At 40.5% G+C, this 27,710-nt stretch overlaps 2 protein-coding genes across 2 annotated transcripts in view; both read right to left on the bottom strand.

Annotated features, from left to right (window-relative positions):
• LOC133532673 (zinc finger protein 287-like) overlaps nucleotides 1-7,243 on the bottom strand; it is a 39,646-nt gene extending 32,403 nt beyond the window's left edge. The window contains exons 1-4 of the mRNA XM_061871436.1: nucleotides 6,745-7,243; nucleotides 4,134-4,238; nucleotides 2,376-2,507; nucleotides 486-590 (exon numbers count right to left, since the gene is read on the bottom strand). Coding sequence (XP_061727420.1) covers nucleotides 486-590; nucleotides 2,376-2,507; nucleotides 4,134-4,238; nucleotides 6,745-6,849 — 447 coding nt within the window. The 5' untranslated portion in view covers nucleotides 6,850-7,243. The remainder of the gene's footprint in view (nucleotides 1-485; nucleotides 591-2,375; nucleotides 2,508-4,133; nucleotides 4,239-6,744) is intronic.
• Nucleotides 7,244-12,692: 5,449 nt separating this feature from the next.
• LOC133532466 (pancreatic triacylglycerol lipase-like) lies at nucleotides 12,693-24,661 on the bottom strand. The gene is made up of 8 exons (XM_061871160.1): nucleotides 24,528-24,661; nucleotides 19,833-20,016; nucleotides 18,886-19,034; nucleotides 17,681-17,782; nucleotides 16,587-16,733; nucleotides 16,013-16,205; nucleotides 14,210-14,347; nucleotides 12,693-12,975 (listed from the first exon to the last, which is right to left on the bottom strand). Exons 1-8 carry the CDS (start codon nucleotides 24,571-24,573, stop codon nucleotides 12,918-12,920), a joined length of 1,017 nt encoding a protein of 338 aa, XP_061727144.1. The 5' UTR covers nucleotides 24,574-24,661; the 3' UTR covers nucleotides 12,693-12,917.
• Nucleotides 24,662-27,710: the final 3,049 nt, after the last annotated feature.

The following is a 27,710-nucleotide window of genomic DNA, read 5'->3' on the forward strand; positions in this document are numbered from 1 at the left end:
CATTATTTTCTAGAAATTAATGTAAATTATTTATTATAATTGAAAATCCTAAATTGTACACCCTAGCAGGGTATCATGTACCTACTTAACTATATATAAGACCAAAATGTACAAATTAACATGAGTTCAATGAAATAAATGATATGATATTTATTTAAGAGAGGTATGGGCATTGTGAATAACATCTCGCTTTGTGTGGTAGGGCACAGCCAGTGGATGTCATTCCAGATCTACAGCAGAGCCCAACTGGGGAAGTACCTCCACCTTACAGAAAACCGCAGCCAAATAACACTAGACCCTACTCATAGTGTTGTGTTCCTGTCGATGAGTAAGGTTGCCAGAGCTCAACGATGGGGAGCGGGTTTGGGTCGGCAACGCGCATGTAACTCCTCTGGAGTTGCAGGCGTACATAGGCTACGGAGACTGCTTACCATCAGGCGGGCCGTATGCTTGTTTGCCACCGAAGTAGTATAAAAATAAATTACCTTCTTTGAAACCTCAATCTTCCCGAGATCCTCAGTTTTGTTCATATCCAGGTCATTTACAAACGTCTCTGGTTCACAATGCTCTATGGTGTCGTCGACTTCCACCTGAAACATACAAAATACAAAATTATTTATTTGTCCAACATAGGTGTACATAGGATGTTACAGATTAGTCAGTTTCACTATGTGGGGCCTTACGGCATACAAATTTTGAGAGCATGCATGTCGGAATATAAATGTATGTACATATTTACAAGTCATTATCATCTAAAAATTCTTTTATAGAGTAGTAACTCTTTTGAACTAACATATAATACCTAATATTAATGGATGAACAATAATAGTATTTTATACAATCGTTATATAATAGAAAGCTTCTCAGTCGAGTGTTTAGGCCACGAAGCTTGCTAAGTGGCCTAAGTAAGGTAAGAGATTGAAAAGCTTGATTAATTTATCAAAACATTTTTTTTTTATCAAGCAGTCTGCAAGCAAAGGTGGTTTTTTCCTTTAATAAAACATTGCATTTAAGTAAGTCTCGAACGTCAGAAACCCATAGGCCAGGAAATCCTTGTAAGGAAATGGCGATGGATCAGACACACGCTCCGTAGACCGGACAACCATTTGTCCAAGCAGTGTCTCCGCTGGCAATCGACTGGCAGTAGACGGTCAGGGCGGCCTCGTACCACATGGAGGCGATCAGTTGAGGAAGAGACTGGCTCAACTGGACTCGGCTGGGAAGAGCTGGAAGTAGCCGCCCTGGATCGCGCGAAATGGAAAATTCTTCTGCGTGCCCTATGTCCCTAATGAGGGATAATAGGATTACATAATACATATCTAAATATATATATATAAAAAATTTATACTCCGTCGGTGGCAAACAAGCATACGGCCCGCCTGATGGTAAGCAGTCTCCGTAGCCTATGTACGCCTGCAACTCCAGAGGAGTTACATGCGCGTTGCCGACCGTAACCCCGCCACCCCTCGTTGAGCTCTGACAACCTTACTCACCTGCAACACAACACTATGAGTAGGGTCTAGTGTTATTTGGCTGCTGTTTTCTGTAAGGTGGAGGTACTTCCCCAGTTGGGCTCTGCTCTAGATCTGGAATGACATCCACTGGCTGTGCCCTACCACACAAAGTGAGATGAAATTCACAATGCCCATACCTCTCTTAAATATTATATTTACCGGATAGTGTTATGACTGCTCACTCGGTCAATGTGTTTATAAACAGATTGGACAAGAGGCTTTTAAACAATAAGTTTTACTGATGTTACTTAGTGATGTGATACGACTTTACTAACTTTAAACTAAGTATATAATACTGGTGGCCGAGTGGATATGACGTCCGACTTTCAATCCGGAGGTCGCGGGTTCAAATCCTGGCTCGTACCAATGAGTTTTTCGGAACTTATGTACGAAATATCATTTGATATTTACCACTAGCTTTTCGGTGAAGGAAAACATCGTGAGGAAACCTGCAATACATCTGCGAAGAAATTCAAAGGTGTATGTGAAGTCCCCAATCCGCATTGGGCTAGCGTGGGGACTATAGCCCGAGCCCTCTCGCACATGAGAGGAGGCCTGTGCCCAGTAGTGGGACGTATATAGGCTGAATTATTATATAATACTGGACAATGTGCGACATAGGCTCACGAGCTAAATAGCTGCTCGCCTATAGTTATACAATAATAATTTTATGGCGACCTTGTTTCTTCCAGGTCAAGCCCATTTTGGATAGGTGGGTGTCAGGTTTCCTGAAGATGTCATTAGGTAAGGTCGCTCTGTGTGGATCCGCCTATTTTCGCATCTAGATCTCCTTGTGTACGGGTGCCTGTCCCTCATTTTTCCTCAAACAAAAAAAAATCAGAGCTTAGTATTGGAAATTACCTTTATATTATCAATGATCTCCACATTGGTTGTATCTGTGGGCTCGGCTTTCACATGTATCGGGTAGCTGGTTGTGGTCACGTTATGAATAGTTAACCGAGGCGGCTGGCACAGTGCGTATTTTGGAGTGCCCTGAAAACACAAATAAATAATATTATAGGACAATTTTACGGATCCACCTGGTCTCATAGTAAGCTCAATAAGGCATGTGTTGCGGGTACATTCACATCTGAAAACATCCATACGAAAAATGTGCCAAAAATATGTATACACAAACTTAATATATGGGCAATAAAGTCATATTTTCAGACGTGACCGTACTATAGGCTTGAGTCGGTCAGGACCGAAGAACTAAAAGGAATGAAATCCCACCACAGACCGAAAGGAACTAGTCCATCTCAAGCGCTCTTAATCGGTCTCGGTCCTTTAGTTCAGTAGTCGGTATGTCAGCGGGCCTACCGCGAACCACGTTCGACGGGTGGCCTCCCTGTCACACTTACGTACGAATTTACAAGTGCGACAGAGAGGCAACACGTCGAACGTGGTTCGCCCTCAGTACCAAGTAACAAATCGGTCGGGAGCGAATGATCGGAATGAGTCAAGGTCAAGAAATTCGCTCTCTCACGCTCTCGCTCTGTTTATTTGCGAGCGAGAGCAAGATATAACCTAGTCATACTCATTCAGATCTCGAGATTTGCTCCTGAACTAAAGGAACTAAAGGACCTAAAAGAGCGAACTAGTTCGTTTGACCGATTGACCGAGATCGGAGCGCTCTTTTTAAAGACCGAGCTGGCACAACTCTACCGTACTAGACGACATATAGTGATTCAGCTTGGACAAATGTATGTCCAGATGTCCTCGTCTACAGCAGTGGGTGAAAATAGGTCTTTCGGGCGTTCTCGGCTCTGTTCGGCTCAACGTTGATACAAGCAATTATTAGGGTTGGCAAAACTTGTGGTTCCTTTGCGTGCACAACCACAGATAAGGTAATGACTTGAAACAACCCTAAATAGCCGAAAGAGATGGTGCCATGCTTTATACTCTGTATCTTTAGGCATGAATAGGTTTTTGGCAAAAATTTCATTTTTGGTACAAGCTTTTATTGCTGACTGTACTTTTTTTCCACAGGCAACTAATACTCATTGAGACAATTCTAAAAACCCCAAACACAATTAGGTTGCATTGTTTTATCACAGAGTTCATATGGCTATCTCCTGTCTCCTTCATCAGATCAGCTTGATGGTACCATAATATTGCATTGTCACCCGACTTACATATGTATGCAAATTTTCAGCTTCATCGGAAACCGGGAAGTGGGTCAAATTTAACTTGCAAGACTTGTCCCATACATACTGACAGGGCAAGTTAAATAAAAGCTTGTAAAATAAAAGTAAACAAACAATTTGTACATTTTCGGGTAGTTATAACATTTATTGGTTAACCAACCAAATACAAAACCACCTGGATCTGTAACGGAACGACCTGAGTTTAATCTACATTATTTGATCATGTAATGTTTTCATCTACCCTCAACTGACTTAAGGAGCCATTTAGATTTTGTTTACTTATATTTAAATACCTAAGGATACAGAGTTATACGAGAGAAAGGTACAACTATTAATTATTCTGTCTACTGGTTGCTTCTTCTTCAAGAATTAAATACAATTGTTTTGACAATTAAGTTTTGGGAATTTTTTTTAAAATGGCGGAGCTATGGAATGGAGGTTTACGAGGTCTACTAAGCTACTGTTTACTTGCTTGTTCAGTCAGCAGCAACTGGCAGCGGCGCACCTGCCCCCGGAACTGCTGGAAGCGCCGCAGCACCGCACGGCACTCCCAGCAAATGCGAACTCGCAGATCCGGCTACAACAGATATTATGTGGTAATGTTATAATCGAACTATGACTCTATTCAAACAATATTGTATTTTATTTTGACTTCTCTTTTGGTTACACTTATTGGTTCATAAATGATTACATAGGTACTCGCATTAACATCTGCAGGATGGTTAAAATGGAGACAGCTCACGGGAGTAATGTGCGATGTTAAAATGCCAGAGGGTAAAAGGAAAAGTATATAAGACCGCAATTAGACCCGCCATACTCCATGGTTCCGAATGCTGGGCCACTACTAAACAACACCTAAAGAAACTCCATTCTGCAGAAATGCGCATGTTAAGATGGTCGGCGGGCGTCACTCTAATGGATAAAGTAGAAAAGAACGAATATGTGACGTGAAAAACCGGATTAGCACAGGATGGATGAAATGGCGACAGGTCACGGGAACAATTTGTGACGCCCGGATGCCCCTCCGACTGAAGGGTAAAATTTATAAAACCATTATAAGACCTGTCGTCATGTATGGATCAGAGTGTTGGGCCCTAAAAGTGACGGATGAAAAGAGATTGCATGTAGCGGAAATGAGAATGTTAAGATGGATGTGTGGTGTTACAAGAATGGATAGGATAAGGAATGAGTATATAAGAGGAAGTCTGAAAGTTGCACCCATAATAGAAAAAGTAAGAGCGAATCGCCTAGCGTGGTATGGGCATGTGATGCGGAGGGATGAAAGTCATGTGACGAGAAAGGTATTAGGAATGAATGTGGAGGGATGGAACGGCAGAGGAAAACCTAGGAAACGGTGGATGGATTGTGTGAGAGATGACATGAAACGAACGCGAGTGAACGATGAGATGACGGGTGACAGAAAGATATGGAAGGAAAAGACATGCTGCGCCGACCCCAAATGAATGGGATAAGGGCAAGCGAATGATGATGATGATGTCAAAAGCAGCTTTAAAGTCGCTCCTATTAACAAGAAAGTTATTGAAAAACGCCTTAGATGGTATGGACATATACAAAGACGACCCGAAGACCATGTCGTCAAAACAGCCTTAAACTAAAAAAAAGAAAAAAAGTGCTAAATAAACACAAGTGCTGCGATATACACGCATCAGCTCCAAGAGCTGCTAGTGTATCAAATAAAATAATAATAATAAACTTACTGACGACGAAGCGCCACTTGGTTGAGTCCAAAAAGACCTTAAAGTACAAAATATCAACAAGAACCTAACCAGGAGTCGTGCCACCTGAAGGCTTAGGGCAAGGAACAACGATCCCAAAGAGGGATAAAGGTCCAGGATGATGATGAGGCACTCGCATTAAGTGATATTTTCACTCGGAATATGTGTAAGCTGACACGGATGCAGAGTAGTTAACTGCTTAGTGAAAGTGTGGAACAGTTTCCCAGAAACCGTAATCAGTGCACCCTCAATGAACTCTTATAAAAACAGACTCTACAAACATTTTATAATTGGACAAAACACAAGAACAGGACACATCAGCTACAAGCTGCCTGTGCATTAATATATAATCATTGACATAGGACAGGCCTTACAGGTAATAAAAATGAAGCCAGTACAGCGATGCCTCACGCAACAACGCAATTGGTTGATGAGTTCGCAACATGCGCGCGATTGGTCGCAACTAGTTGCATTAGACTCGATTGTGAATGACACCACTGAACTAGCGCCATTCTTAGTGCCCGTAAGGCCTGTCCTTAGATATATGTCAATGTATACAATAATATGATATAATATAGTTTTAAGAAGAGTATATAGATCAAGTACCACTCAATTGAGAGAAACCTAAATCTTATTAATCTTATGCTAGTAAGGTATGTATTATATATTTTTATAAAGATTTTTAAAAATTAAATCAATCAATCAAATCATTTATTTGTTAGAATACAGTCAAGTGGATGTTATCATTATCAAATACATTTAAAAGAACAGTGTATTCAGCCAGCTAACGGGCATACAAATCTTATATTCATAAATAAAATTAACGATGTTAGTGTGGGATGCTACCTGCGTAGACACACTGGCACTGTCCCACCTCCAACGGACTAATGTAAAAGCGGGCGCAGCGGCGGAAAGCGCCGACATTTTGAACGTAATAAATATAAGAGCCTCGGTAGAGAGTACCATTTTGTACCATTTGGCGTTGAAACTCTAGGTCCATGGGGCCCCAGCGCGCACAAGTTTTTTGGAGAAATCGCGATACGTCTGGTTGACGTAACTGGTGACCGAAGAGCTGGCGGCTTCCTCGCACAACGTATCAGTATTGCGATACAACGAGGAAATGCCGCCAGCATCCTTGGTACAATGCCTCAAGGGCCTATTTTAGATATAAGCTAGTTATAGTAATCATCTGTATATATCCATTATGTATATTGTTATTGTCAATAAATATTTTAAATACAAATTAACGATAAGATGCTACCAGAGTACAAACTATAGAATTTGTTTACATTCGATTAATAACATTTATAGAAAAACTTAGGTAAAGGCAGAAATCACCACACTTACTTGTATTTCATTCAAAATTTGTAAATACATGTGATAGTATTCAGTATCCTCAAGAAAAAAAAGACTCCGCCCAGAACATAGACACGTTGTGCACAAATCGTCCATTATTGAGCTAAAAAATACTATCGTTTCTTTTCTTATAATCCTGTTAACAGTTTTGTAAATTTTATTGATTTTTGTTTTCAATAGTGCAGTAAATCAAAACTGAAAAGCGTAGCGTCTCTTTTGGCTCGAGAATTTGACATATGACTTTGACGGACAGTGACATATGTTTGGTTTGACAAGCCAAGGGAGCCCATAGACTAAAACCACACCATAGACAAAATTTACTCTAGCTGAGTACGGGGTACGTTCAAAAACAACAAGCTGTTAAACAATTAGGCCACAGGGGCACTTTTACATGTAATTGTTTTAACAATAAATAACAAAATACAATTACAAATATGGAATCAATTAAATATTAGATACTTTATTAGAGATGTATACAGTCTCTAATTGTCGAATTACACAAAAAAAGATTAGAAGTACAAAACTCAAATACTAAAATTCTTTAGAGATGTAAAAGTCTCTGTCAGAGATAAAATATCGTAGTCCGAAGGCGGCTATGAGAAAAACAGCTGCAGGAGAGTGCCATTGGCATTAAGTCCGCCTTTTTGCGTTATTTATCGTTTTTTAGTAATAATGATTTATTATATGCATAAATAAATACAGAGAAACACATATCTTACATTTTAGTTCCTTCCGACATCCGAAATCGGATCGGACAATGTGAATACGCTCTTAAACACTACTTTTCATTTCGACTATGAGGATTGAACACACACAAGAAATGTAGATTTATTATAGGCATTAGGTATATTTCTTTAGAACAAATTATTAACAGTTACTTTAGCACCGATACCTATTCCCGCCTTTTCCTAATAACTTAATATGTTAAGTTTTATTTTTTGTCATAAAAATCAAAATGTAGCTACTGCCAAAATGTTTATTATTCTGTATAAAAATTATACTCCTTGTATTTATAAATAAATAAATAAATATTATAGGACATTATTACACAAATTGACTAAGTCCCACAGTAAGCTCAATAAGGCTTGTGTCGAGGGTACTTAGACAACGATATATATAATATATAAATATTTATAAATACTTAAATACATAGAAAACACCCATGACTCAGGAACAAATATCCATGCTCATCACACAAATAAATGCCCTTACCAGGATTTGAACCCGGGACCATCAGCTTCGAAGGCAGGGTCACTACCCACTAGGCCAAACCGGTCGTCGAAATAATATTTACAGTTAATATTTATATGTATGAAATATTATGTTAATGTGATGTTGCGCCTATTCATACTCATACTCATTTATTCATAAAGTCAATTTATATATCAAAATAAAATTATTATTGACTTAATTAATTATTACCTATTTTAAGGGGCCACAGTATTGGCAGTAGACGGAACCCTATCAAATATAATTATATTTGTATAGCAACGGTTCTAGGTTCTATGAATTGTTTGTTTACTTTTATCAAAGACAATTCATAGCAATAGAGAGGTAAACTCTAAGAAAAAACGTGCCTCTCCGTTTGACATCCAAAACAGATGGCGCTGTACTGTCTCTGAATTGTCAAACGTCAACTTTTGACGATCAGATTTACCGCAAAATATATGTACAGCGCCATCTCGTTTACCTGTCAAATTCGAAGTACGAAATTGTCTCAGATTTTACACATCTTATTCCATAAATGTGTTTGCTTTTACTTACGTCAGTCGGTCAATGACAGTTCTTATGTAAACACCAGTTACATGTCAAACGCTTCGCTTGACAGACAGATGAAGTGTGCGAAAGGTAAGCCATCACGTATATGAACAAGCCAAGAGTGCGAACGAGGCAGACTACATATGAGTAAACGTAACCATTTTTAGGGTTCCATAGCCAAATGGCAAAAAACGGAACCCTTATAGATTCGTCATGTCCGTCTGTCTGTCCGATTATGTCACAGCCACTTTTTTCCGAAACTATAAGAGCTATACTGTTCATACTTGGTGAGTCTATGAACCGCATTAAGATTTTTACACAAAAATAGAAAAAAAGCAATAAATTTTGGGGGTTCCCCATACTTAGAACTGAAACTCAAAAAATCTTTTTTCATCAAACCCATACGTGTGGGGTATCTATGGATAGGTTTAAAAAATGATATTAAGGTTTCTAATATCATTTTTTTCTAAACTGAATAGTTTGCGTGAGATACTCTTCCAAAGTGGTAAAGTGTGTCCCCCCCCCCCCCCCCCCCCGTAACTTCTAAAATAACAGAATGAAAAATCTAAAAAAAATATATGATATACATTGTCATGCAAACTTCCACCGAAAATTGGTTTGAACGAGAACTAGTAAGTAGTTTAATTAGCCTATAGACTGGATCTATCGAGAATGAAGGATAAGTATGCTTATAAGAGTTGAGGATTACCCTCAATTCCTCGTGGAACCCGAGCTTGACAAAAATGTGAGTTAAAACTTGCTTAACAAACATAACGAAGAGGACAAATCGGCAAACGTGAAACATGCGTTGTTGAAAGGTTCTCTTCTGAGCATCATCAATAATGTATAAATACTGTGAAATGTAAACACTTGATTTGTTGATTTTTTTTTAATGGCCTATTTTGTGTCCCACTGCTGGGCAAAGCCCTCCCCTTTTTTCCGCCACTCATCACGGTTTGAAGTATGTTCCCGCCAGTCTCTGCAAAAAGCGTCGAGGTCATCCCGCCATCTCTTTTTTGGTATGCCTCTGCCCCGGCTAATCTGCGGTGTCCATTCGGTAGCCAATTTGGCCCACCGATCCGGGTGCATACGGCAGACGTGTCCTGCCCAACCCCACTTAAGCTTAGCGGCCTTAACACCCACATCTATAATACCAGTTCTGGAGCGCAGTTCGGTGTTCCTAACTCGATCGGTTCTCCGAACTCCTAGTATGCTGCGCTCCATTGCTCGCTGGCAAATCTTGAGTCGAGACTTCTGGGCTTCCGTTAATGACCAAGATTGGGCGCCGTTGATAAAAATACAAAATTGCCACTGAGATTTGAAGAGTTCCCTTGATTCCTCGTGGATCACCAGAACGGAGGGAGTTTTGTATTGACAAAAATGGGACCTATCTTTATGTATATATGTATTTATGTATCTATCGTCGCCTAATACCCATAGTACAAGCTTTGGTTAGTTTAGGCCTCGATCTGTGTAATATGTCCCCTAATAAGTATATATATGTATTATATATAGCAAACCGCGTAGATGACACCAACGGTCAAACGTCGACCGCGTTCAATTTACCCGCGCGCGCCTCTCGCGGACAACTCCCGGCGCGCTACACGGAGTAGAGCGAAAGCCATCTATTTCACTCTAACGTTAGGAGTAGTAATGTCGTCCCGCTCCCGCGCAACAGCATGGCGGCGCGTTCTGTCTTGTCGGTCGACACACTCTATCGCGCTCTCGATAAACTTGTTAAAATAATTAATGTAAAACTGTAGATTAACTGATTATTGGGCTTAAATCTCTAAATTGTGTGTAAAGTAACCTGTGAGTGTACGGATTGTTGTGTTAGTGGTCAAATAGACTGATTCTAAACCTAGACGTCTCTGTTATTTCATCAATCCCTGAGAAACCCTCTCATAGTATATATTTTATGTTTAATAAAAGGTTATATATAAAATAAATATGTTTTTCGTGCAAGGCACCGTAAAATCGGGTGAGTAGGGACGAACTGACTTTCAAACCTCGATGAAACTTTATTTTTACATGTGGCAAACTGATTTTTATACATAATAAATGTTCCGGTCGTTTGAATTTTAGTTTTTTTTTAAAGATTTTGTGTAGTGCCATTTCACAACTTTAAAGATAAATACGAAATAGTAGGAAATGTCAGCGCACACCGTGGTAGGGGTGAGGAGGGATTTCCTACTAAGGTGAGTTTTGAAAATTGTTGGATGGACACTTTGGAATTATGAACATTATAATAGCTTGATTTGTTATGAATGAATGAATGAATGAATGAATGAAATTTATTCCAGAAAGTCATTTCCATATACATTATACATTTACACATTACAAAAAGAATTAAATTAAATTAAAATAAAATTAAATCAAATTAAATAACATCCTAAAATTTAAAATTTAAATAACAATAAAATTCAAATAAGGACCTGCGTCCCGGGTTACCCTGAGCCCGTCACGATAGGCTTGTGGTAGCCCCTCCAGCGCTCGTGCAGCGGGCTGGCGTCCCACTCTCTCACCGCCGACAGTAGCGTGTTGGAGGAGCCGTATATTGCCTTTCTGGCGGTGGCGCTTCTCGCGCGCAGCAGCGCGTCCCAGCCCGGCGCGCGCCCTTCCGCGAACATGGCACTCGCGCTGCACCAGCGCGGCAGGCGGAACAGCGCCCGCCACGCGTTGTTATACTGCACACGCAAGTCTCTGACCGCCGCGCAGGTGTAGTCGGACCATAGCTCCACTGTATAGACGCTTGTGCAAAAACTGAGGAACAGCTGCCTTTTTACGGTGTCGCTACATTTGGCGAATCTTCTAGCCAACATATTCGCGCGTACCGCAGTGGCTCGCCTTTGCCTTTCTACGTCCTCCAGATCTTTTAAACTAGACAATAGAATATGGCCAAGATATTTGACTTCCTGTACTCTACGCAATGGAACCCCATCAAGTAGTAGCGGAGGTATGTGTATGGGCATATGTGCCGCCTCCATAAGCATAAACTCAGACTTGTCAGGATTGTATCTCATATTGTGCTGGCCGGCGTACCTCTCGCATTCTGCGAGTAACTCCCGCATAGCTCCCACAGATGGAGCTAGTAGGACCATATCATCTGCATATGAGATGTGGTTCGCCATTGTGCCATTGATGGAGCAGCCGACCCCGGTCCTTGTCAGGGTTTGCGAAAGTCCATCCATGTAGACGCTGAAGAGTGCTGGGGACATACTGCCACCTTGCCTTACGCCACAGTTAAGCCCGCTGGCTGCGGACAGAGTTGATTTCCATCTTACGGTGTTCTTCTGTTGGGAATACCACTTCTCCAGTACCTTAATAATTGGTGTGGGCGTTTTCCGTTCCTTTAATTTATTCCACAGCAGCTGGTGGTCAACCCTGTCAAAAGCTTTGCTAAGGTCGAGAAAGCAGGCGTATACAGGCGTTTTTCTAGATTTATAGTACCCTACTATCTGCTTGAAGGCATATATAGCCGAGGTTGTTGAGACCTCACTCTTAAAGCCAAATTGGCTATCGGCACTGTACAAATACGGATCAGCGAGCCGGTGCAGCACCCTTTCCAGCTATTATATTTGCCAGAGCAATAGGGCGGTAATTACTGGCACTTGAGACATTCTTCCTTCTATTCTTACATATAGGTACAATAACAGTGTCTGTCAAGTCCTGTGGTAAATGACTGGTTTTAATAATTGCCGTGAACAGTATGGACAGCATATGCGACAGATGTTATTAGAATATATAATTTACATAGCAGTAGCCTATAGGGACCGTGCGCGTTGGAGGGTCTGCCATCTTGTGGCCTGAATCGGAACCATAACCATTTACACGTCACGTGTTTTCTTGTGCATAGTAGATTTTGCCATCTGGTGGGCTACATCGGAACAATAAACATCACATTTACGCCTCGCGCCAAAAATCTGACGGCTCCTGTGCTGCCTCCTACAGTTCATGCACGCTCCCTATAAAAACCAACTCACCTCTCTGTGATCCCTCCTCACCCCATTCATAACCCAACTGCCCTCGTAATCCCTACTCACCCCATTTTACGGTAACTGGAGTTTTACTGACTATTATCTTACAGTACATGTCGTGGCCTGTAATTTCTGCTTGCCTGATAGGCAGAAATTGTAAGATACCTATAAAGGACTTTAATTTAAAAATAACAAAACATACACTATTATATTAATACATTTATTTACACAGTGAACTAATCCTTAATAACAGAAAGGAATGTCAATAAAATCCTTAAGCCGTTACTGGGAATATAGCTCAATTATATAAAATAAGACATAATGTTATTAATACATGTTCAGTTGGTCAAAATTAGGGCCAGTTGTACGAAACCGTCGGTCAAGGTCATTGAATGACAGCTGCCGCCATGTTTATTACTGATGATAAGTTTAGCCTTGAGAGAAAGGCGGGGCAGCGTTGGTCTGTAAATAGAAGATTCCGGAAGATCTGTAAAAAAGACAACGATTTAATCCATCATCAATTAAAGGTGCGACCAGACCGCAGCTTAAAAAACGGTTACGATACGGAATCGCAGTGACGCGTCGTATGCGTACCGTTTTTGACGCATGCTCCCCACACCGTTGCTTAAAAAACGGTGACGGTACGGAATCGCAGTGGTGTGCTTCACGCGAATCTTTTTTGTTCGCAAATCTTTGCGTCTTTTACGTCACCGGTGTGGTGTTTGCCATAAGATCTCCGTGTAATATTTTTTGCGATTTTTACGCAGATCAATTTACGGTGCGTCAGCGTATTTTAAGCAGCGGTGTGGGGAGCATGCGTCAAAAACGGTACGCATACGACGCGTCACTGCGATTCCGTATCGTGACCGTTTTTTAAGCTGCGGTCTGGTCGCACCTTTAGGATGCATTGGAATATATTTTAGACCAAATGGCATGCTCAGAGTTAGGCACACAAGAGATGGTCTCTTAGTCATAATCATAACGTAACTAAACGTGAGACAGTAACGGGGGAAAGAAATAGAAACAGGATTAATTAGTCTTAAGTCTCAGCCCACTTGCAGGATACCACAGCACGCAGTTGTCAGACATCGCTCCAGGGTAAGTAAATTGAATATCTGGTACGAATAATTTCTTTGGTGAAATAAATCTTACCCAATGCTGTCGCAGAGGTCTGATTTTGGTGTATATCTTAGACAGAACTCTACACTGTGATTAAGGCTTATGACTACACGTAGTCCTATCGTGGATGAAGCAAAATACCAGCTTGAGGTGTCAGTCGAGAGCAGGGCCAAGAGAATCATTAATGCGATCTGACGAATGCTCGACTTCAAAGTGGAGAATCGTCGCAAGGTCGGCACCAGACTAACGATCTTTTACAAGATTAATCTCGGAGAGTGTGCGAAGGAACTGCACAACCTTATTCCTCCATCCCTATTTCACCATCGGACTACCAGACAATCACCACTTCGGCATCGCTTCATGGTAGGTATTCCACAAATACGCACGAAGCGTTTCGCTTCAACATTCCTTATGCGAGCTGCCAAGGAGCATGCCCTGCCCGAGTCTGTTTCCGCATGAGTACAATCTGAATGTCTTCAAGACTAGAGTAAATAAGTATCTCATAGGTAAGCGTGCCCCACCGTAGACCGCATCTTTACTTACCCTCAAGTAAGATCAAGGTCAAACGGTTGCTTATCCTGTATTAAAAAGAGCAATCTTACCCAGTCTTGGGCCTCAGTCCTCCCATTTGCAGGGATCCCCATAGAATGCAGTTGCCAGTCATAGCTCCAGCGTAAGTGGCACATCTAGTGCCAGTGAAACCTCCTGTAGCCAGCGATTCAGCGAAGTAGTGGAAGCATCTGCAAATAAATAAAGTCATACACACGTACTTCTGCGGAGACTCCTGACGTGGAATGACTGCAGAGAATTTCCAAAGAGACTAGATTCAGGCCAAGCTAAGTCGGTAACGAGTTTGATAGCCCAGCCTGTGCAAGTATTAAGTAAACATCATAATTTCATGGAAGTTTGACGTTTAAAATAACACTTGCACCGTCTGGACTGTCAAAATCGCTGCCAACTTCTTATCTTAGTCTGACTCTACAGCATTTAAAGAATAATAGACTCCACAAAAGTTTTAAAAGCTCATCACTGGTTCTTTTCGAGAGTAAATGCAAGAGTTACGAGAAAATGAATTAGAAAGGATATCCAGCTGTGCTTCATAACTGTTGGTCTTGGAAGCACCTGAAGTGGTCCGCGAATTTATAAGTATTAACTTCGTAACAGTTGGTGGTGAGTATATATACATAATATATTGAAAAAATTCAGTCGAATTGAGAACCTCCTCCTTTTTTGAAGTCGGTTAAAAATAATTTTATCGAGTAGTCTCCGAAAAGTCTAAAAACTTCTGGCTAGACGAACCATCCCTTGAATATAATTCTAAATTCAAAAATAATAATATATTCTGTAAGTAGGCCGCAAGGGCTCTTTTACAAGTCAATACAAAATTTACAGTAAGTAACATGACATTTTGAAAATACAAATACGAGTAAATACCTGTGTAAACTGATATTATAATAATTATTATCCACCACAGTATAACAGAGATGTGTACAAGTCTATACCACGCTTTAATTATTTTTTTTTATACCATGACGGTGCCAAACATGCATACGGCCCGCCAGATGGTAAGCAGTCACTGTAGCCTATGGACGCCTGCAACACCAGAGGCATTACATGCGCGTTGCCAACCCTTTAAAAACCTGTACACTCCTTTTTTGAAGAACCCCATACTGTAGCCCCTCGGGAAAACCTCGGCAGGAAGCTCATTCCACAGCCGAAGCGTTCGCGGGAGGAAATTCCTCTTAAACCGCACAGTACGCGACCATTTAGGTTCTAGGATGTGAGGATGAACACCCTGCCGACGGCGAGCGGTGCGGTGATAGAAAGCGGCCGTTGGCATCATGTCAAACAATTCTTCAGAGCACAGCCCATTGTACAAGCGGTAGAACACACACAAGGAGGCAAAGTCTCTCCTTAGACTTAAAGGTTCAATACCGCTTGTGAGTTTGGGATCGTCGACGATTCGTACAGCGCGCCTTTGGACTGAGTCGAATGGTCCAAGCTGGCATGCAGGTGCTCCTGCCCAAAGGTGACAGCAATACTCCATATGGGGTCTGACTTGCGATTTATAAAGCAGCAGTCTTTGCCCCGGAGTAAAGTATCGCCTCGCTTTATTGAGCACACCCAGTTTTTTGGATGCCAGCGCAGCCTTTCCTTCCAGGTGGCTACGGAATTGGACGTCACTGGAAATGTCGACACCGAGGACGGTGGTAAACAAGCATACAGTCCACCTGATGGTAAGCAGTCACCGGAGCCTATGGACGCCTGCAACTCCAGTGGTGATACATGTGTCTGTATAATTAATATTACGTTAAATTTGGACATGTAAAATATTCGCAATGTCTGAGAAAAGATTTGGAGGTGTAGAGGCTCTCCAAGAGAGCCAAGACTATAAGGTTTCCTACCTGTCATGGTCACAAACGGGATCGCTGCACCCAGGCATGTTGATTCCTCCATTCGGGTAAAAGTCCACCTGTCCCAGGGTAGCGATGTAGCCCAGCATGCCAGCATTAGTGTGGATCACTTCGGTGTAAGCTCCATCGTTGGGCTGGAATCGGTTGTCATTGGTTATCCAACCGGGGAGGGCGGGGTCCAGAGCTGGAGAAGATAGGTTCATTACTTAAAAATAAAAAAACCCTACATCCATTATTTTGGAGCGTGCTCTTCAAACCGCTGGATCGATTTTTGGCAAACAAGCAAGCAAGCAAGGTTGACTGGTAGAGAATTCCTCATGGCATTAAGTCCGCCTTTTATACTATAAGGTTTTCTTTTGTGCAATAAAGATTAAATAAATAAATAAACACGGTTCAGAACCACCACAAAGAAACTCGTTTTCATGGAAAAACACAGCACCGAAATAGGTTTATCCGTTTGAGAGTTACGACGCTATATAGACAGACACAGAGACATTGGCGTCAAACTTATACCACCCCTCTTTTTGCGTCGGGGGTTAAATATTGCAGATATACAAACACTAACCGGTAATGTAAGCGGCCCTGCCGTTGAGGTTCCTGCCGATGATGCCGGACTGGTGTCCACCCAGAGAGTGACCGATGATGTGGATCTGGTCTGGGGTGGTGCCAGTTGAAGCCATCAGCCAGTTCACGAAGCGGGCCACACTTTCACCTGGAATTGGATGAAAGAAGTTAAGTGCATCCAAAGTGACATTCGTTAATTTACTCATGTATCGAAATAAGTTGTTTTTTTTTCGCTGCGTCACCAGAAAGCCAAGCCAAGATGATAATCGTCCAAACGCCAAACGAAACCAAAAAATGTACAGGGATCCCGGGATGACTAGATGCTACGAAAAGTCACTTAACTATTATTTTAAATAGCCTATTTTGTGTCCCACTGCTGGGCAAAGGGAGGCCTTTGCCCAGCAGTGGGACACAACAATTTCTTACGCCACTCATCACGGTTTGGTGCATGCTCCCGCCAGTCGCTGCAAAAAGTGTCTGCCTCTGCCTCGACTAATTTGCGATGTACATTCGGTAGCTAATTTGGACCACCGATCCGGGTCCATACGGCAGACGTGTCCCGCCCAACCCCACTTAAGCTTAGCAACCTTAACACCCACATCTACGATACCAGTTTTGGAGCGCATTTCGGTCTTCCTAACTCGATCGGTTCTCGGAACTCCTAGTATACTGCGCTCCATTGCTCGCTGGCAAAGCTTGAGTCGGGACTTCTGGGCTTCCATTAATGACCATGATTGGGCGCCGTAGGTTAGGATAGGCAGGATACACATGTCAATGAGTTTGCGCTTTAGTGTCAGTAGAAGGTTGTCCTTCATTAGCGTCTTCATGGACCAGAAGGTCTTCCAGGCGTTTTCGATGCGTCAATCGATTTCTTTAGACTGACTATTTCTATACATTATTCAAGTTTTCTATCGATTGTCGCCTTGGCTTGGCCTACTGTTATAATTATACTTTGATTCACAAATCGTTTCCTAATGTAATTGTGTATAATCGCGAATAGGAAGAATCAATAATAGCATAAACATCGAATAATCCAACGACCCAGTATATGGTGCTCTTTACATTGGATGCGGATTCACAAGTGTTACAACTTACCTGAAGTGACAGTGTTGGTGACAGCGGCGAGGTAGTTGATGGTGCCGGCTCCCACGCTCCAGTCCACTGATATCACGTTCAGGTCCTCAGCAGCAAGGAAAGCTGAAACATAATTTTATGTTAGCCTCCTCGTCAGCTTCAAATGGGTTGGCACGCAAATGCGCCAGGAATACAGCTCATCATCATCATTTAAGAGCATGGCTCTTGTTGGTGGAGTAGGCGCCAGTTTTCGCGGTCCTTGGCCAAGTTTTTTAGGTCCCTGTAAGACACGAGATTTCCTTTTCCTTTTAGTTGCTGCGTATAGCTTGCTCGTTGTTTTCCTCTTCTAGCTTCGATCTTGCCTTCTAAAATAGTTAAAAAAAAGTGTTGTGTCCTATCAAGTGGCCTATCATTTTGCCACGTCTATTCTCTATGGTCCTCATCCTCAGTAGATTTCTCCTCTCTCCAACAATTCACAGCATTTCCTCGTTCGTTTTTTTCTCCTTCCAACTTATTCTCTTCATTCTTCTCTACAACCACATCTCAAAAGTCTCTAATCGTTTCCTATCTTTCTGTTCTCACACCTATACAAAGCGATGCTCCAGATGTATACCTTACAGCTGTTTTCGCCATTGCTATCCTTGATACTATTTCATCTGTACATCTGAAGTCTTGTTTAATTAAGCTGTCTAAATATCTAAATTTGTTTACTAGTTCTATATGTTTTTGTTTGATGTCAATTTGTTCCTTAACAGGGTAAAATTTTGAAGCAATTTGTGTTTTAGTTTTATTAGTGTCAATTTTGAGTCCAAATTGTGTAAAAATGTGATCCATCTGTTCCATTACTCTTTTTAATCCAGACACACACAGCTACAGGAATACAGTTAACAAAGAAGAATAGTTGCGAGTTGTGAAGCTCACCATCAATCGCTAAATTATCATGACCAGTCTGTCAAGAGTGAAACGATAAAAAAGAAGAAAGATATGAGCACATTATTGATGTTGCCAAGCACATTGTCGGTTCAGTCGTGGAAGATGAAGATGGTGCGGCGGCTACCGTTCAAATAAATAAATGGTGGTTGAACTTGTTGAACGGAGATCAGACGTGCAGGATTAAACCAATATAATCAAGACAACCAAATCCACCGAAATACTAATTATCTCAATCAGCAACTGCTGAAACGTCCATTATTGAAGGACCTGGCGATAATAGATATAGTCTATACCTGGAATGAGCACAGTATTGACGTTGCCAAGCACACTGTCGGTCCAGCCGTGGAGGATGAAGATGGTGCGTCGGTTACTGTTGTAGTTGGTGCTACCGAGCAGGCCGTCGGCGCCGAGCAGTAGCGGCTGGCTGACAGTGGGGTTGTTTCTGAAAAACAAACGGGTTTCTTAGCCTAGTCAGTAGTCACTATATCTAAGAAGCAGGAGGTCCCGGGTTCGAATCCTGGCCAGGGAATTAATTTATGCGTTTATCTTATCATAAATATATGTTGGACCCGGGTATGTCCTTAAACTACATCCAAAAGAGAGGTATGGGCATTGCAAATATCATCTCACTTAGTGTGGTAGAGCACAGCACAGCCGATGTCATTCTATATCTAGAGCAGAGCCCAACTGGGGAAGTACCACCACCTTACAGAAAACCGCAGCCAAATAACATTAGACCCTACTCATAATGTTGTGTTCCTGTCGGTGAGTAAAGGTTGCCAGAGTTTAATGAGGGTGCGGGGTGTTAGGGTCAGCAATACGCAAGTAATACCTCTAGTGGCAAACAAGCATATGACCCGCCTGATGGTAAGCGGTCTTCGTAACCTAAGGATTCCTGAAACTAGACTCTAGAGTACCGACCGACGTAGTATAAAAAAAAAATTAGTTATGATTTTTTTCATGTATCGTCATCTAGTACCCAGAACACAAGCGTTATTGGTATCTCGATTTGTGTATGACTGTACAATTGGATCTATAAATACGTTGCACTATTAAGTAACCTAATTTAACATTTTCATTTCTCTCTGAACGTTGACTGGAAGAGGTCATTCTTTAGCGATAATAGACCAGCGCAGCCAGCCCAAGAGTTTCCTCCGGTCCCGGCATCGGGAATAACCTTCACCAATGAACAGCTGCCAAACACTCGAATCTAAAATAAGTGAGAGACATATTCAATTACCTGGTGAAGAGATGATAAGCGTTCTGAACATCCGGCTGGAACCTGGCAGCCTCCATCAGGTCGGAGACCTTCAGCCAAGTATCCACCATGTGGACCACGCCATCGCCTCCTCGCATGGGCTGGTAGCGTTCGCCATCTCCGCTGAACTTCATGATTACTGGGTTCGAGATGTCAGTGGGCAGAGCTGGAAGTTATATTAAAATTAGTACAAAACCCCTGAGGCCAATTTAAACTTAAGTTTTGATGTAAAAATGATATCTAGATGATGTCTTTTGTTATCACTATATCAGAATCATGATCTCTTTCGATTTAAATACGATAATAAAGTGTGGCAAGATTTTTATTTCCATTCCGTCATCAATCTTCAAAGTCTTTGTATGACAATAACAAAATAGAAGGTACGAAAACATGGATGTTTTGAGACAGTTTTTTTCTCCTATTAGGACTGAAAGTGAAACTAAATTAAGAAAAAAAAAAAAAGAGAACCGTGACTCTGAGAAGAACTAACGTGAAAATTCCCTACTCTGAAAAAATATCAATGGCACTCCGGGAGTGCTCACAGAAGTGAAAACTTGAATCCCATCTCAAAAAATGCCAACATCCATGTGTATATATGTACGTACATACACTATATATGTACATACTTATATACATAGGTGTTGGTTTACGGTAACAGTGTCGCGAGTTCAATGGTTTTTTACCCATTTCGAAAATGCCCAAAATGGTTTTTTCCCCATCTTGAAAATGCCCAAAATGGTTTTTTTCCCCATCTTGAAAATGCCCAAAATGGTTTTTTCCAATCTCGAAAATGCCCAAAATGGTTTTTCCCCATCTTGAAAATGCCCAGAATGGTTTTTCCCCATCTTGAAAATGCCCAAAATGGTTTTTCCCCCATCATGAAAATGCCCAAAATGGTATTTTCCCCATCTTGAAAATGCCCAAAATGGTTTTTTCCCATCTCGAAAATGCCCAACGCGCCTAATGAAGTTTTAGTTTTCACTTCAAAGAACAACACGAAAGATTAACAATTTGGTTGTAATCCACATCTCTGGATCTTTTTGGTTTATGTATGTCTCTTTTTTTATTTCCCTATATGTGTAAGTTTATTTACCTAAATTGTGTGTATGAAAGCAAGTTCATAACGTTTTTTTTTGCAACACCTACTCTTTTTGGTTGTCTGGAACAGATCGCTCTTTACCGATAAGACCGCCTGCTGTGTATAGGCATAATGTTAGATGCAGTGTGCCGCTGAAGCAAGCACGGTGCGCGTTGCAAGTACACCCTGCGACCTTGTAAATGTAGGATCATACATCCGATATCGCATCGGAAATATGAAAACGTTATCGTTGTTATCGTTGTTATCTGTATCTATCAGCACGCGTACGACATGGCCTCTTTTCTCATCATGACGTCTCGCCGGCAGACTAGATGGCGTTGATCGCCGCCCTTTCGCCGCCGCAAAGCCGCGTTCAGTTTTATGCCGTGTCGTACAGCTGCGTTCGTGACCCACAAATGGTCTCGCCGGAAGATCAGCGCTGACTTTTGGGTTAGCATTAATGCTGAGGCGGGACCATTTCGTGGTAAACTATTTATTTATTCTATGTTTCTTTCTTTTGTTATGTTGTTATACTTTTGTATGTCATAGTTTATCACGAATAAATGCTATGATTTCTGATTTCTGATTTCTTAGGATGTAACCGGGAAACAACTAAAGCATGTCACGCTAGACCGCGCCGGGGCGGGCCGGAGCGAACCGACACTGGCTTTCCGGAGAGCAACCCTCGCCAGGCCGTTCAAATATCAAATATCAAATATCAAACATTTATTCAGCAAATAGGCCACAGGGGCACTTTTACATGTCCATTTTTACAAACAATAAATTAAAAAAAAAAAAACAATTACAAATATCGAATCTATGAAATAATAAATACTTTATTAGAGATGTATACTGTCTCTAAATGTCAAATTACACAAAAAAAAACTATTATAAAAAAATAAAACCATAAAATACTAAAATTCTTTAGAGATGTATAAGTCTCTAAGTGTCAGAGATAAAATATAAAAATATATATTAAATTATCCTTAGAGATGTAGAGGGTCGCCAAGGCTTGAATTCTTATATAAATAATTAAAAGACTGACAAAAAAATTAAAACAGACAAGAACCGAATGAAGTGTCTCACGTTAATGTCACTCAAAAGTAAAGTTACATACTTTAACATAACCGGTACCCCGTGTAAGCTTAAACAGACCGGTCTCCACAAACAGCACCCGTTCACGAGTATGACGTGTATCTCAGCCATCGCCTCCCTCAACCTTCATTCGGGAAAGTGGCGACCCGATCAACGACGCCACCGTAAGTAAAGACTTTTAAGCGAGCATGACATGTTCAAGCTGCCGGGTTGTATTAATATAAATATAATAAAAAAATTGTGAGATACAACATTTGTGCTTGTAAGTTACATTAAAGACGGCATAGCGCCACATAAACGCGACTACATATTATTCATAAGGAGTGCCTACCTATAAAACTAAATTATAAATTTAAATTGACTTAGAGATGTACAGGTCTCTAAGTGTCCAAATCATTAAAATAGGTATTAAAATAAAATGAAATTTAAAATAAAATAAAATCTTAGAGGTGTATAAGGTCTCTAAGTGTCCAAAACTAAAATAATACAATCAAACGAGAACATGATGTTCTCTTGTGTCAGTTCTACTGGACGCTAGTATGGTTATTTCACAGAAAGAAAACGAAAACACTATTACTTACATTTTTATCATACTATCAAGATCAAGCTACTGGCTTAAAGGCATCCTTATCATCTATGAAATCATTCACAGCATAATACGCCTTACTTAACAAAGAGCTCTTAACGTGTGACTTAAATTTGTTAAGAGGCAAATTCACTATATCAGTGGGAACTTTGTTATAAAAACGTGTACAGTTCCCGACGAAAGACGTACTAACCTTACGGAGGCGGTGGGCCGGCACAGCAAGTTTATGCTTGTTTCTAGTGTTATAGTTATGGATATCACTGTTAACCTTGAATTCGTTAATGTTTTTCCGAACATACATAATATTCTCAAGTATGTATTGAGATGCAACGGTAAGAATGCTTGCATCTTTAAATTTCTCTCTTAGGGATACTCGAGCGCCCAGTCCATAGATGGAACGTACAGCTGGCTTTTGCAGTACAAATATTGTCTGAATGTCTGCCGCTTTTCCCCACAACAGAATTCCATACGACATAACACTATGGAAGTAACTAAAGTATACCAGCCTGGCCGTCTCTACGTTTGTTAGCTGTCTGATTCTCCTCACTGCATAGGCTGCTGAACTAAGTTTGCCGGCTTCCGGGTCCGAGGCGTCCGGGTAACCCGACACTAGTTTATTACGTTAACATCATATACCTAGTATTATATCTTGGCCCAATGTATTTGCATCTTACATTTTGCTTAATAAGACAGTAGGATGTAAGATGAACTGTCGCCTGCGGTATTTCCGGCTTCTTAAAGGTCGGCAACGCACTAACAACCCCTCTGGTGTTGCAGGTGTCCATGGGCGGCGGTAATCGCTTACCGGTGATTCGTCTGCTCGTTTGCCTCCTCTATCATAAAAAAATGCACATTGGACAAGTGGAATATCTCCCGAAGAGAAGAACTGAGTCACCGGGATGTCCGGAGGCTCCGAGAAGTCCGGGCTTTGCTCATAGCATGACTGGACAGCCTCCGCTCCGAGCCCGCACCGGGCCACTCCAGAGCTCCTGTGATGACGAAATGCTTTCCAACGGAGCTCCGAAAGCTCCGGCCCGGCCCTGGCCCGGTTTAGCGTGAGTCATCCTTAAATTTTTTATTTTATTATATTTTATTTCTTGGGAAAACTCACAGCTAATGTAACAAAATAGGTTACGAAATAACAACAGTAAGCCAATTACAAGTTTCCACAGGCAGAAACTGCATAAAGTACATGACGTGCGAAATTGCAGAATTACAAAAAATACAAAATACAAAATAGTTTATTTGGTTTAACTTATAATACACATAACATAAAGGGCTGGAATCTCCCATTAAGTATAACAATACTTGTGTACGAATTGGATGTATATGTGTATTGCATTGTATTTCTACTTAATTATTAAATACTGCGGAATGGAGTATCGAGACAAACCATTGTGGTTTAACGATACTTTTTGATCAAATATTCTGTAATTGTGATTTATCTGTAATAAAAAAAAAAAAAAAAAAAAAAGTGTCGGGAGACCCCGCTCTTCCATTAGGAAATAGGGTAAAACAACAAACTGTACTTAACTTAATTAATATACAATTTACAAATCTGATTATTATTTACTATTATAATTTACAATAAGTATACAATTTATTTATTATAATTATTTATTATAATTATTTATTATAATTAATTTATATATTTATTATAATTTACAATAAGTATAGAATTAATAATAACTATTATGCTTATAATTATGTTGCTTGACAGTGAGACTGAGTTAAACATTTAACGAGAAGAACGAAACATAAATAAATAAGATGGAATTGCATAAGAGTTAACAGTGGGAGAAATCTTGGCTCATTAGTTTGCGAATTGAACTAAAGCTATCACAGAACAGATCGATGTGATCGTGATGTTTACAAAGCTGAAGAAAATGAGGAAGATGTTAATAATTTGGACACAAACCTGCAATAGCAGCTATGGCGCCCAAAAGAACCACCAAGAACTTCATGTTTCCTGACCGGAAGACAACTTCGGTATGACGATCCCAGAACAGACACGTCACTATAAAACATCTGATTAAACGCTATCTGTACGTATTAAAATTGATTAATTGATTTCTATTGATTTAATCAGATTAAAAAATACAAAAAAGCGGCGAGTGGGACTCGCTCATGAAGGGTTCCGTACCATTTATGATGAATTAAAAAAAAAACTACTCACTAGATCTCGTTCAAATCAATTTGGAAGTTTGCATATATTTTTTTTACTTTTATCATTCTCTAACAGGGGGAGGGAAAGGAAAGGGGGGGGGCACACATTTTACCACTTTGGAAGTGTCTCTCGCGCAAACTATTCAGTTTAGTAAAAAATGATATTAGAAACCTCTTTATCATTTTTGAAGACCTATCCATAGATACCCCACAAGTATGGGTTTGATGAAAAAAATTTTGTGTTTCAGTTCTAAGTATGGGAGCCAACCAAATGTATTATTATTTTTTTCTATTTTTGTGTGAAAATCTTAATGCGGTTCACAGAATACATCTATTTACCAAGTTTCAACAGTATAGTTCTTATAGTTTCGGAAAAAAGTGGCTGTGACATACGGACGGACAGACAGACGGACAGACATGATGAATCCATAAAGGTTCCGGTTTTTACCATTTGGCTATGCAACCCTAAAAATGGTATAAGTGAGTATGTATTCTTTGTGTGACAGCAATCAATGATAAGATATTTTAAACAATTGGCGATAAATAAAGATAAGCAGGTGTTTTCCAATTTATTATCTTGTTTTTTCTAGATTCTATTTATGGGCCCGATATAATAATATGGATTTAATCTAGATAAGAAAATTGCTACCTAAAAGCACGGCGACACTCCTCCTTTCGGCTTTTCTCGGCTCCGTTCGGCTCAGCATTGCTCCGAGTAATTATTAGGGTCATCATCATCATCATCATTTTTATTCAATAACAATATTACATTGTGTTTGAAAAATCTTAAATCTAGGCACATGCATACAAAAAATATATCAAAATAGACATCATAAAAATAAATATTAAAACTAATTCAAATAAATCGCCCGCTCAAATAGATAGCCCAAAAATAAAAATAAAAATAAAACATGAATAGTAATTAAAAAATTTGTCAGTAAAAAATTAAAAAAAAGAGAAAAAAAAACAAAAAATGTCAACAAGTAAGAAGAAAAATTAATCAAATAATATCATTTAAAAATTAAGAGAAAAAAAAATTGTAACACGTCAGAATAACAACACAACACAACACAACTTGACGTCCCTTTGTGTGCACGACCCAGATAAGATAATGACTTTTAAATGACTTAAATTACGGTTACTCATAAAATAAAACTAAACCTAACTATAAAAAAATAATAAAAATACCTAAAAGAAAATCTGCCCTCTTGGCAAGGTACCCATCACGCAGGCAGCATTCCCGCGCTGTATCGCGATGGCAAGCGTTTGCACGAGGGTCCCCCGACTCCTGTAGCCGCCCTTCCCGAGCTCCCCGTGAAGCCCATGCACACCTCTGCCCCATGGACACGACACCAAAAACTACGTATTCGTAGTTAGAGCCGAGACAGCTATATTTATTGGCTTTATAGCGCTCTCGGGCGTCGGCCGCCACCCCGGCATTTCTGCAGGTCGCTGATAAGCAGGACGCTGCCAGCGTATCGGCGTAGGTAGCGTCCCACACCAGCGTACGGCCCATGCTCCAGGGAATTAACGACATCCCGTCAGGGCGCTTGCCATCGTACCGCACGATCTGGGGCTCCAGAGCTGCCGGGACGTTGGCGCTGATGAGTGCCCTTCTGAAGATGCCGCTGAGTGCCGCATGATGGAAAAGGCGGCCGGCGCCCGAAGAGTAAGCAAGTCCGTGGTGGCCAAGGTGATCTACGGTGGCCCCACAAGAGGCGCAGTTGTGGTTCACACATACATCAGTCCACACATGATTGATATAAGGTAGGTATATATCGGTATGTACTCGTAATCTATTATCAGTTTTGCTTTTTGACGTCAAAACCTACTTTATCTTGAAACGATTTTTTTCTGCGTATTAAGCAAGTCGACAGCTTTGCGGCTATCATGCGGAAGCGGTGCGCCTCTTTACTTAGCCGCTGGCGGGGCAGCGCTAACAGTATCATGATAGCGTTGTTGGACAGGTGGGACTCCCCTCTGCTGCAGCGGTGGACAAAACTCCACTCTGTAGCAAAATAACAATGTATTTAGGGTAAAATTATTTTGTTATTCCCCTAACACTATTTTATAAGTTAAATGAAAATGTAAAAATGTAACTAACAACTATGGATTTTTTATCCGAAATAAAATCATTTTATTTATTTATTTATTTATTAAGATTGTGAGATTGGGATGTCACTTGGTATATACGTGCTATACATAAATAGTATTAATCGTTTTAGGGTTCCGTAGTCAACTAGGAACCCATATAGTTTTGCCATGTCCGTTTAGCATGTATAAATATTTTTTTCCTACTCCTCTTCTGTTATCTGTCATTTATACATTCCTTAACACGAATATAAGAACATACACAAAAGGTTTCAAGAAAAGTCTATATTGTCTATTCCTCATAACAGCACTTGTGCTTTAAAATCGCTATAATGGTACTGCGATTAATGGCTACCAACCTAACAAAATCAAAACTAATACAGTTTCAAACTAAGTGCATTGCTGCCAACTTACAAAATATTCATTTTCAAAATTCAAAAATTTATTCTGCAAGTAAGCCTCAAGGGCTCTTTTACAAGTCAATACAACATTTATAGTAACATCATATAGTGACATGAAAAATACATAACAACATTTATAAATACAACAGCCATTACCTGGGCCCGTATTATGGAGCGCTTAAAAAGCCAAATGAAAGGGTTTTATTTAGCAACGGCTTTGGTAAGCAAGGCCTTACGAAATATTCCTTCCAAAACCCACGAAGGGGATACCGGGCGGGTCCCTGCTCGGGCGTCTTAGGTATTAAAGGGCGTAAATGTTACGTGGTACCTACTTACATCCTTTTACACCTGCGCTGTCCGAAACTTGTACCCTTATACATTAGGGTTACTTTCACATATGGAAAGTGTTTTTTTTTTATACTACGTCGGTGGCAAACAAGCAT

The sequence above is a fragment of the Cydia pomonella genome, chromosome 27 (assembly GCF_033807575.1).
Source record: "Cydia pomonella isolate Wapato2018A chromosome 27, ilCydPomo1, whole genome shotgun sequence".
Taxonomy (NCBI): domain Eukaryota; kingdom Metazoa; phylum Arthropoda; class Insecta; order Lepidoptera; family Tortricidae; genus Cydia; species Cydia pomonella.

Coding starts and splice junctions, on each gene's coding strand:
- LOC133532466 (XM_061871160.1), bottom strand. CDS start 24,573: ATGAAGTTCTTGGTGGTTCTTTTGGGCGCCATAGCTGCTATTGCAG. Junction 16,734..17,680: donor CACCAACACTGTCACTTCAG/GTAAGTTGTAAC, acceptor ATCCAATTCCAG/GTGAAAGTGTGGCCCGCTTC. Junction 16,206..16,586: donor CAGGGCCGCTTACATTACCG/GTTAGTGTTTGT, acceptor TATCTTCTCCAG/CTCTGGACCCCGCCCTCCCC.